We start from the raw sequence: 12,002 nt of genomic DNA, 5'->3' as shown, positions 1-12,002 counted from the left end.
GTCCCCCTGCCAATACAGACTGCGTACGGTCGGTGAGGAAGGAGGAGAACCACCGCATAACGGTGCCTCCCACTCCTAACCCACCGAGACGCCGCAGCATGATACCGTGGTCTACGGTATCAAAAGCCGCTGAGAGGTCCAAAAGAACAAGGACAGAGGAATATCCTCTGTCCCGGGCCCTCCAGAGATCATTAACTAATGCGACCAATGCCGTTTCCGTGCTGTGCCCCGGCCTGAAGCCCGACTGGTATGGGTCTAGATAGACTGTTTCATCCAGGTGCCGAGGGAATTGCTGTGCAACCACACTCTCAACAACCTTCGCCGCAAAGCGAAGGTTGGAGACCGGGCGATAAACAGGTTTTAATCAGATTACTAATATACTACTGTGGTTAAGCTGTTTGTATTCATGTTTTCATTCTCTACTTCACTTGCAATTTTATTGTTCTTCTCCTTGAGCACTATATTTAACAGAAAGATATGATACAAATTTAAGACAACATAACAAGCAATACTATAGTCCAGGGGTAGGCAACCTTGGCTCTTTTATGACTCGTGGACTTCAACTCCCAGAATTCCTGAGCCAGCATGGCTGGCTCAGGAATTCTGGGAGTTGAAGTCCACGAGTCATAAAAGAGCCAAGGTTGCCTACCCCTGCTATAGTCATTCTTACCGAATTAGAATTTATCAGTAGGCCCAGTTGAATTTATATGCCTACTAATGGTATTTTTTACTGTTCCGACATTGCCAAAGAAACTTTTATCCCATTCCAGATGGAATTACTTACTTGGACAATAGCAGGATCCTGGGGCAGATTATGCTGTGCTTTTGGAGGCTCACATACAGTGATGTCTTTAATGTCACTCCCTCGGAATATGATATATTCATAAACTTCCTCTCTTGGAGGAGCAGGACGATCCGTGGGACGATCTTCGGTTCCAAATGAGCGCACTTTGAAGAAAGACTTAAGCGTTAGTATTTGAGCTCACCAATTTTTCCACACCATCCTTAGATCAATGTCTCTTTTGGCTACGTGTTTCGAGCTATGCTATCACTTTTCAAAATGCGAGTTTAGTATTGATAGGAGAAAATATTTGTAGCTCAGGGTTGAACTGAGGGGTCCCTTGGCGCTCTCTGAGCTTTTCTTGCAGATGCTTCATTACCAAACTAGGTAACGTCATCAGCCAAGTTAGTATTTTTTAAGAACTTATATGGACCTGGCTACTGAGTGGCCCACGTTCTTAGCACTTGTTGACCAATATTAAAGGCTGCCTCTTGCCTCCCTCTCCATCACACTGTATTGTTGCTTTGGAACTGAGATAACTCCTGCGAAGGAAAATTTATCAACTGACAATTTCCCATTTTTTTCTAATCCAAAGAGTAATGGAAGAAACTTATTTCTCTTCCATGTGTCCTCCCCCATCCAGGAGGGGGGGGGCAAATTGTGGCCAAGTGACAGGGGATCCTGGGTGTCCTGTTTAATGTTCCATCCAAGAAGCTTATCCAACACTTATGCTGATAGAATGTGATCTATTTTGAAGCCATATTTTGAGAGCATACATTAAATGACTAAAGGTCATTTACAATGTCATTTGTGACTTACGATCACAATTGAGCCCAACATTTCTGTTCCTGAGTGAGACGTTTGTTAAGTGAATTTTGCCCCATTTTATGGCCTGTCTTGCTACACTTATTAAGTGAAACACTGCAATTGTTAAGTTAATAATAGAATTGTTAAATGAATCTAGCTTCCCCATTGACTTTGCTTCACATAAGGTCGCAAGAGGTGATCATATGATCCCGGGATACTGCAATAATCATAAATATGAGCCAGTTTGATCATGTGATCATGGGGATGCTACAATGGTGGTGTAAAAAATGGTCATAAGTCACTTTTTTCAGTGCTATTGTAATTTCAAGCGGCCATTAAATCAAGTGTTGTAAACCAAGGGACTACCTGTACAATTATGATCCTATACTAAACATGTCTCGCGGTGCACTAAGAATCTGTGATAATAGCAACTTTAATTACATTTTACACCGTCATTCACAGAAATATCTTCCCCTCACTATTGTTATTAGAACAACATATGAGATGATGTTATCATATTCATTTCCTGTTATGAGTTATCAATTTGGCCACTGTGGGAAAAGAATGCTGAATTAGATTGGTATTCTAAAGCCAGGATCTATCCAATATGTTTTCAGCATTAGGCAGAGACCTTTCATTTTTCAAAGGCTTTACATGATTTTTTTTTTCCTTCCTGAACAATAAATATTTCATTTATACAGTCATCTTTAAAAACCTGAATTGGCTGGAAATACTTATTAAAAAAATATTACATAACTGTATAAATTAATGCTGTTTTGTACGAGTGGTTCAGAAATTAAAACATATCAAGTTTCTCTCATATTTCAAATAAGTAGATTACTCAAAATTATACTTGAATGTTTGCTTTTTACTAACATTGCTCACTTGCAGGAATGAAACCATATAATTTGGGGCCGAAGAAAGAAGTAAACCAAATACTGAAGTAATTCATCCCTCAGTTTTCTTTAAATCATGCCTATCCACCCTTGCAGAATGGAGCAATTAGCAAGGAAGTTTGATACTGAGAGAAAAGCAAAATGTTTATTCAACATAAAGCTTTTTTTTTTTTTTTTTTTAGCCTGGTATTTTTTTAAGACAGTAATTCTCAACCCCAAAACTTGTTTACAATGGGGGAGGAAGGAGAAACATGACATTTGGACAGGAAGATCAAGGAGTTGTTCCACACAGGGGAAAAAAGCATAGCCTAATAATAGGATTCACTTTTTCCGAGGACAAAAATCACATGGGTATTAGGCTGAACTGAAATCAAATTAGCAGCACTTCATTCACACAGCAGCAGATTCCTTTGTTTTCACACTACAGCTGACAAGCTTCCACGTTCATCCAGATTTGTCGCTGCCAGATTAAAGCTAGAGGTCTGGTTATCTGTTCAAGATACGCCTCTGAACCAGTTAACACCCTGTACAACTCTCTTCAAATGCAGCCAGTGTGTTAAAGCTTTATCTCTTTTATTTCCTTCCTAAACATAATCATAGCACAGGTAGTTAAGGCAACTGAAGCCTGGAATTTTGGTCATAAATCGTCGTGATCATTAAGCGAGACACTCATGGGGCAGCCTCACTTAACAACTGCAGCTCCAATTCTTCCAGATGTGGTTGTTAAAATGATTGCGTAGGGGTGTGCCTCAGGATGGAGGAAGCCTTGGGAGACCCGGCACATAGACACCTGTCATGGCTTGAAAGGCCTCAGCCAGCTAGGCCCGCTAGCATGTGGACCCCCTACACCCCCCTCCCCAACTCCCTAGAGGCGTGGGTCTTTTTCCTGCCGCACCATGCCTGGGTCCCTCCTGCTGCTGCTGACAGATGTGTCCAGCTGATGTGAGGCTCAGATAGAAAGTAGGGAAGGCAATCTTCCTCAGGGCTAGAGAGGCAAATCTTTCTCAAGGATGACCAGGAACAGAAAGTTGGCCAGCAAAATATTGAGGCAGGGTGAGATGGGACAGGGAGAAGGCCCAGGCCTCTTGGGACTAGTAGGGGGGGGGGAGGAAAGAGACTTGCACGCCAGTGGCCCTAGATCGGGGGTCTTCAAACTTGGCCCTTTCATGACTTGTGGACTTCAACTCCCAGAACTCCTCAGTCACATGTGCCAAATAATAAGCACTTTTGATTTTGGTGCACATTCTGCGCACCAGATGAAGCCCTACATAGAGTTTGTTATAGTCATCCAATTGGGAGGGCCTTAGGACATGAATGACTGAGCAGAGCTTCCTGGTCCAGGAAGGGGTGGCAACTGACACACAAATGAAAATTGTACAAAGATCTCCCAAGCATGGCTGCTTCTTGCTCCCCCCTCTCAGGAGCGGTGGGTCCAAAAGAACCCCCAGATTATACCCTGGTTCTGAGGCAGTGGCAAGACCATTCAGAACCAAAGTGGTAGGTTCTCAGGGTCCAAAGGGCCCAAAACCCCCAAATCACTCAGTCTTATTTTTGCATGAGATCTAAACTGTTATTATCCAAACCTTTATTTAAAAAAGGCATGACTTTTTCCCCCGGCTTTGATGAAAATACAGAATCAGAGTCTCCTCCTTCCAGAAATAAAGGTTCATTTCAAACTTAGTTTAGAACACGAAATTTAGATGGACCAATCCTGCCGCTGAAAGGATCTACTTTTAAGGTTCCTTCAGGATCAAAAGGTACGTTGTTAAAACAATCAAGGTTAAATGAGGACTTGCAAGCAGATTTCAGCGTTCTTCAGCCGACTACACACTATTTTACTTTTCCACACGCCTTTCCTTGGGGAATTTCTTAGCTCCTGTTAAGAATGGGGGATCCCAGTGACACTGACACTATTCGGCCACTAGAGGACTTTGCAGCATTCAGCCCTAAATCTGCTTCTATTTTTCCCAAAAATAGGTAGATTTAACAATCCTAGAGAATTCTTGTTTAGCTGAGAGGTGATTCTGGAAATCTTTGAAGTGGTGCTAGTCCAGGAGTAGGCAACCTTGGCTCTTTTATGACTCGTGGACTTCAACTCCCAGAATTCCTGAGCCAGCCATGCTGGCTCAGGAATTCTGGGAGTTGAAGTCCACGAGTCATAAAAGAGCCAAGGTTGCCTACCCCTGTGCTAGTCCAGCACACCCAGAAGACATAATAGGTCAATTTTTAAAGGCAACTGAGGAGCTTGTTCCTGCCATTTCAAAAGGATTTTATGCACTCTTCTGTTACCACATTGCATTTCTTAGTACACGTAATCCTCAACCTACGACTATCCACTTAGTGACGGTTCAAAATTACAAAGACACTGAAAAAAGTTAACATACAAGCATTGCAGCATCCCCATAGTAATCAAAACTGGGGCACTTGGCAAGGAGCATTTACGATGGTTACAGCAGCCTGGAGTCATGTCCTTGTCATTTGAAACCCAGCCAGTTTCTGACAAGCAACGTTAATGGGGGAAGCCAAGATTAGCTTACTGACCGCGTGATTCAACTAACTGTGTGTGTGTGGGGGGGGGAGTGGTAAAATCAGTTGGAACTCACTTAGCAACCGAAAACCTGGTCCCAACTGTGGTTGTACGTTGAGGGCTACCTCCATCTGGATTTGCTTCTTCTTTTACATATTTATGTTTTGCTTCTTCTCACACATTATAAATGTTTACAAAAGATTAATGGAAAGGGCCTAGCTGGCTTTTCTTCTCCGTTTTGGGTCTCAAGAACTTGTTTTTAACTAAGCAGAAGAATTGTTCATTCTTTGGTTAAAGAATTTTTTTTTTCTTTTCACCTTTCTGTAACAGAATCGACAACAGCTTCACTGGGAGAAGCTTCTTTTAACAGTATACAAAATGCCTCTCTACCTGGAATGGGTTCTAAGGCACTTTTTTCCCCCCCTCTTTATTTTTAGCTGGTTTTTTTTTATAGTACTTCATTTTGAGAATATTTAATGTTCAAATATTGCATTAAGGACCCCAAACTGCATTAAGGACCCCAAACATCCTATATATCGTTCAAAAAGTGCCTTTCCCCCCTTGCACGATCCACAGGAAGCTGGGAATAATTAGCAAATTTCAGCCACTTCCTAAAGGGATTTGACTTTTTGCATTACGGGAAGCCAATGCCTGTGACAGAAACAATGCTTATAAAGCTTTGCCTAGTTTTAGCCTTGCCAAAACTTCAGTTAAAAAAAGAGCTTTGCCTCGAATTGACCCCTAGGTCCTCTCTAGAAGCTGGTTTTGTTGTTGTTAGTTGCGGAAGTTGTGTCTGACCCATCGCGACCCCATGGACAACGTTCCTCCAGGCCTTCCTGTCTTCTACCATCTTCTGGAGTCCATTTAAGCTCACGCCTCCTGCTTCAGTGATTCCATCCAGCCACCTCATTCTCTGTCGTCCGCTTCTTCTATTGCCCTCCATCTTTCCCAGCATTAGGCTCTTCTCCAGTGAGTCCTTCCTTCTCATTAGGTGGCCAAAGTACTTGAGTTTCAACTTCAGGATCTGGCCTTCTAAAGAGTAGTCTGAGTTGATCTCCTCTAGGACTGACCGGTTTGATCGCCTTGCAGTCCAGGGGACTCGCAGGAGTCTTCTCCAGCATCATAGTTCAAAGGCCTCCATTCTTTGGCGCTCAGCCTTTCTTATGGTCCAACTTTCACAGCCATACATTGCAACTGGGAAAACCATGGCCTTGACTATACCTAGAAGCTGGTAATTCCTTCCATTTAAAAGCTCAGCACTAATCACCCCAATACTTCTCAACCTTGACAGCTTTAAGATGTGTGGAGTTCAATTCCCAGAATTCACCAGCCAGAAATCCACATGTCTTCAAGTTGCCAAAGTTGAGAAACATTGGATCATTCTGAAAAGAAAAGACCTGTGCCTATACTCTTTGCAGGGCACAGGATTGGTAATATTGATTCATTCCGCTATGATAGGGATGGCTGAATTCTGGCATTAAGTTACTGCCTACATTGGTTCCAAAGGATGTCTGACTTCTTCACGATTCCTGTCTCTTAATCCAGTTGCCATCTTATCTGAATATGGAGTAAGCCCTCTTTCTTTAATCAATCCAGCATGCCAAACCGGCTGCCAGCAATTGGTGGACATGCAATTATGGTAGTATCTCCAATCCCAGAGATACAACATTCCTGGTTTATTTAAAAACCTGGTAGTCTGGATGACTATTCAGTTCATCTCTATGGACAGGCAGCTTCTGGCCACATCATAGTCTAAATCAGGGCTCCCCAACCATGGCAATTTTAAGACGTGTGGACTTCAATTCCCAGAATTCCCCAGCCAGCCATGCTGGCTGGGGAATTCTGGGAGTTGAAGTCCACACATCTTAAAGTTGCCAAGGTTGGGGACCCCTGGTCTGAATGATTTCACTATTCTGAAATCACAAGTTCCAACCGGCTAGCAAAAATGCTAACAACTTTACCCTACAAGGCTTCTGGAATTTAGGCTGGTAATTCTGAAACTCTAATTAAGGATTAAAAGTCCTAAACAATAATTTCATCCATTCTTTTCTGCTGGTATTTTAAATGGTGCCATCTCACAAGACATTAATGACGCCAAGAATCTGGGTTAAATCAATGCCGTCAGCCATCAGGTAAATTTGCCACAACTTGGAGAGCTAAGAAAATTATGACAGCCCCTCACAATTTAGGGCGGGGGTACCCAATCCCGAGGCCACAGACTGGTATCCGTCCAGGGCCTGCTAGGAACCAGGCCGTGCAAGCAGCAGGTGAGAGAGTGAAGCTTCCTCTGTGCATGCGCTGGATCTAGGTTGCATGCGAAACCACCACCCCTCCCAGTCCGTGGAAAAACTGTCATCCACAAAACGGGTCCCTGGTGCCAGAAAGGTTGGGGACCGCTGATGTAGAGGACTTGTTTCTTCTGCAATAGCTTGTGCTTGATTGAGTAACCACCTAAAAGTTTCTCAACTTTCTCCCTGATTACATAACATTATTACTATTGTGTTCTATCAACCTGTCCACCACTGAAGCAACAATCTAGCTAAGCCAGGCTGCATTTAGGTGTACTGGTTAAGGTGCTGGTGTAGAAACCAGGAGACCATGACTTCTAGTCTTGCTTTAAGTTGGATGACTTTGGGACATGACCCAACTCACCTGACAGGGTTGTTGTTATGAGGAAAATAGGAACGAGAAAGGAGTATTATGTTGCCATCTTGAGTTACCATTAACAAACAGACAAAAAACAGGCAACAGCATCCACAGATAATCCTTGGTCTGTCTCTGCAGAAAAAGCTAATTCAAAATCCTTGGTGCTTTCTAAGCAATTCAGTCTATATGCCAGGGGTCTTCAAACTTGGCAACTTTAAGACTTGCGGACTTCAACTCCCAGAATTCCTCAGCCAGCCCTGGCTGGCTGAGGAATTCTGGGAGTTGAAGTCCACAAGTCTTGAAGTTGCCAAGTTTGAAGAGCCCAGTCTATGCTTTCTTCAATTTAGTCTTTGTACACTCCAAGTCTGTTTCTTCGTTTCCTACAACCATGCTGCCTTCCTCCCTTTATCTTCAAAATCTTTCAAAAGTGCAATTTAAGTCGGTCTGTTACATTGCTTTTTTCTTCCCCATTTCCTCCAACTTTATATACTCTTCATTCGTCATCCGTTTATGGCCATTCCACAAAGGCCATACTCCTTGAGCAGTATGTTCTTACTTGTGTGGACTCATTTTAATGCAATATTTGAAAATGCTTCCTTCACTGGAGGCCATGGTGTTTTAGTTCTGAATTTTTTATAGACACACACTTTTTCAAAGGCCCTTTTTCCATCTGAATTTCCCCCCCCTCTAACATAAATGAGGGGGAGATGCTTCTGAACCAAGTATGGTCACCTCAGCTTTTCCTCACTGGAACAAAAGAAAACTAATATTATTACACAAAAATGCTTCCACAACTTCAGGTAACTCTACCGAAACAGCAAAGCTACCAAGTGTAAGGCTTCACAACTCTGGGCATTTTTTTCTAGTGGCAAAACAACAAATATTCTAGAATGCTATAAATATCCCCACTATACATCGCAGTTAAAAAATGGTTCTCCACACCTCTCCCCCAATATTACACCCCGTAGTTAACTGTTAAAGCCAGTGCTGCTAAAAAATCAAATGCTCTTTGAATTAAAAGAAAATCTGCTTCTGTGTATAATCTGAACTTTTCCAAAAGAGTTTTTGGAAATCAAAAAGAGAAATGGAGCACTGTTCCTTAGGCATCTTATATTTTTCTTCCAGAATATGCCATTAAGAAACTGAACTGCCAAAAGGAGCAGCAAATTGAGGTCAGAGAATAAAGTTTAGGAAAGCCACACATTACTCAGATTCAACATTAATCAGGCGTAATCCATATCTTTGCTCCGATGAGTGTTACTCAATAAAGTTTAAAGCTGATTTGAAAGCAATCAAAGGACAGGAAAGAAGACACCCATTCTCTGGAGGACCTTAACTAAAGAATCTCAAAAGCTGACTTTTCACATAGACTTTAGACCTAAAAAACATTCTAGAAAACTTAGCATTACAGTTCTAGAAGTCCACACTATTAACAAAGCAATTCCCATTTTTTTTCCAAAATGACCAGATATATCAAGCACATCAAAGACAGAACAAGTTGATCCAGTGTTTTCAACGTGACTACCTGCTCACATGTACACAAGTACACGTTAATCACTACTTGAGTTTGCTCATATTCTTCACAAAACTTTAGTAAATAAAATAAACTTCTGGAGCACAGTTTAAATTTTAAGTCACCTTCTTATTCTAAGCCACAAAATAATAAAACTGGTTCAAAATGGATACGCCAACACTACAAAGCGTTGGACCCCTTATCCTGCCTCTCCAAGAATGGGACTTCAGTGCTATATTGTGCCTTTGTACAGCAATCTTGGAGAAGTATCCTTTAAATTCTAGCTTTGTTTACTTCACCAGGCAATAATATTGTGGAAAAATGGAACTTTAATAGGAATCTTGTCACCAAGTCTTCCATTAAATCATCATTCAAAGCTTTTTCACTCAAGTTCTCTTGAGTGAGAGGGGGAGGGAGCTGAATAAAACAGAATATTCATTGCTGTTTAACTAACTTCATGAGGCTCATAAACAGCAAATGGATAAATGGCCAACTAGTACTTTTGGGAGAGTGCAGTTATGCTGTTAACAATGGAACAAGGGCTGGCAACAGACACAGACTCCCTCATTTTCCAGAATAAAATGCATTTTATATATTCCCAAAATAAATTGAAAACATTTTAGCAGGATGACATTCTTGCACAAAGCACATCTTGATTCTCTGGTTTCCGTTAATGTCATTTTCACCCTTTCTGAGTACCCTTTTTTTAAAGTCAGGATGGGGAAATTATTTCTATTTAATCCCCAATATTACAGAGTGATTCTTTAGAAAAATATTGTGCAATAAATTTCCACATGAATTGTTAAGCTCTGAATGACTTCTCTCCTTGGGTGTAAACTTACCTTCTCTTACAAAATACTTCTTTCCCCCCAAAACATTTTATACCTCAATTTCTCAGTCGTGTCAACCAAGCAGTATCTGATATACTATATTTTGCTTTTATAAACATCCAGTCCACATAACAGTGTGGGTGTCTTGCTACATGCTTTCTATGGACATTGTTCCAACTCTTTAAGCTACCCAACATAAGCAGCATTAGAGCTATTTAGTATCGAACATCCATACTTTTTTCTTTTGGAAATAGACACTTTCTAAAACCTTCTAACAAAAAACGTGGAATGGAAAATTTGCCAGCACAAGCGCGTTTACTGAAATCAAACAAGGTGAGGATCCCGTATGCTTACGAGGCTTGGAAATGGCGGAAGTTAAGGAATTGCTGGCACAACTTGCTTGCCCATTGTTCACAAAAGGACAGCTTCATTAAGCAACACACCTGCTAATAATACTTGCACAACAGACTGAACCTACACCATTCAGAACCAGAGCCGTACATTACCAAAGGCTAAAACATGACAGGCCCCTTGAAGTCACCAGCAGCTTTTACGACACCACTTTGCTTTACAAATCCCAAACAATTCCCCTTTGCAGGAAAGAAGAGGTCGGGGGAATAACGGAAGCTCAGCAGATTGCAGCAATTCCTCCTAAGGAGGCTGAACCCGTAAGGGAACTGCAGCACCTCTGCAATATCTTCCAGACCAGTGTTTCTCAACCTTGACCATTTTAAAGCATGTGGACTTCAACTCCCAGAATTCCACAGCCAGCAATGCTGGCTGTGGAATTCTGGGAGTTGAAGTCCACATGCCTTAAAATGGTCAAGGTTGAGAAACACTGTTCCAGACCATCCCCCTAAAAAGGAAACTTTTGAAATGGGGCTCAACAAACAGGTTCCAGCGGGGTGATAAAGGAGTTTTCCATCTCTCCCCCCCCCAAAAAAAATCACCCTTAAGAAGGAGGCCGATGATTTTGTACCTGACAGCTCTTCTCTTCTCCCTCCCCCCCCCCGGAATTCAAACCACCTTCTCCTTTCCCAGCACCAACGCGCAAGTTCTCGTTTATGGCGGCTCCAGTCGCTCCTCCAGCTCTGCAAGGCCTAAAAAGGAGCCCTACGGGAAAGCGAAGGGTCCCCTCCCTGTCTCTCCCCNCACACACACACACACACACACACCAGCCCCGGCTCTCGTCCCTCCCCTTCCCGGACCTTTACCTCCTTTGCAAAGCGCTCTCTCTCCCCCCCCCCCGCTCCCCTTTGCAGGTCTGCGGCGCGCCTGCCCCTTTAAAGGGATGCGGATCGGGAGCCCAGAGCCCGCTGGGCTCTCCTCCCCCTTTTGCAACCCAGCTGCGGCCCTCCCGCGTCGGAGCCCCAACAACAACAACGACGACGACGAGCCGCGCTCGTGTCCACCCCTCCCTCCTTTTTCTCTCCCCCCCGGGTAAAGAGGGGGGGGCAAGAAGAAAGAGCCGCGCGAGGAAGCGAAGCCGAATCCCGCGGCGCCGCCGCCGCCGTCGTCGTCCTGCGCCATCGGCTCTCCCCTCCCAGCCCCTCGGGAGCACCGGACGCAGGCGGGGCCCGTCCACCCCCCCTCCGGATTGTGTGTGCGTGGGAGGGGGGGCAGGAGGCCGAGGCGTCCCCCCCCCACTTCCCTCGGGCGCGCCCCGGTCCTTCGCCGTGGCCGTGCCCCCCTCCCCCTCCCCGGGCCCTACCCTTGGCGAGGGCGACGGTGGAGTTGTCGGTGTCGATGGTGTAGAGGATGCCCTCGTAGCGGATCTGCGCTTTGGAGATGAGGCTAATCTTGCTCCCGATGTACGGCGTGCCCGAGCTCATGGCGTCGGCGCGGAGGGGGGGCCAGTCGGCCGCGCAGGCGGAGGGTGGGAAGGCCTCGAAGACGGCCCCGACTCAGCCCGGCGGCCGGGCCGGACGAGCTGGGACTGCTGCGGGGTGGCGGGGGTGTGTGTGGGAGGGAAGGAGGGAGAGAGGGGAGGGAGAGAGGGGAA

At 44.2% G+C, this 12,002-nt stretch overlaps 1 protein-coding gene across 1 annotated transcript in view; it reads right to left on the bottom strand.

Moving 5' to 3' along the window:
• Positions 1-11,832, bottom strand: part of LSM14B (LSM family member 14B) — a 24,666-nt gene extending 12,834 nt beyond the window's left edge. The window contains exons 1-2 of the mRNA XM_015818136.1: positions 11,712-11,832; positions 785-948 (exon numbers count right to left, since the gene is read on the bottom strand). Of these exons, the coding sequence (XP_015673622.1) occupies positions 785-948; positions 11,712-11,832 (285 nt within the window). The remainder of the gene's footprint in view (positions 1-784; positions 949-11,711) is intronic.
• Between the last annotated feature and the right edge of the window lie 170 nt (positions 11,833-12,002).

The sequence above is a fragment of the Protobothrops mucrosquamatus genome, unplaced genomic scaffold (genome assembly GCF_001527695.2).
Source record: "Protobothrops mucrosquamatus isolate PMUCROS unplaced genomic scaffold, P.Mucros_1.0 scaffold683, whole genome shotgun sequence".
Taxonomy (NCBI): Eukaryota; Metazoa; Chordata; class Lepidosauria; order Squamata; family Viperidae; genus Protobothrops; species Protobothrops mucrosquamatus.
Note: the sequence above shows the minus strand (reverse complement) of the source record. Positions and strands in the feature narration are given on the sequence as shown.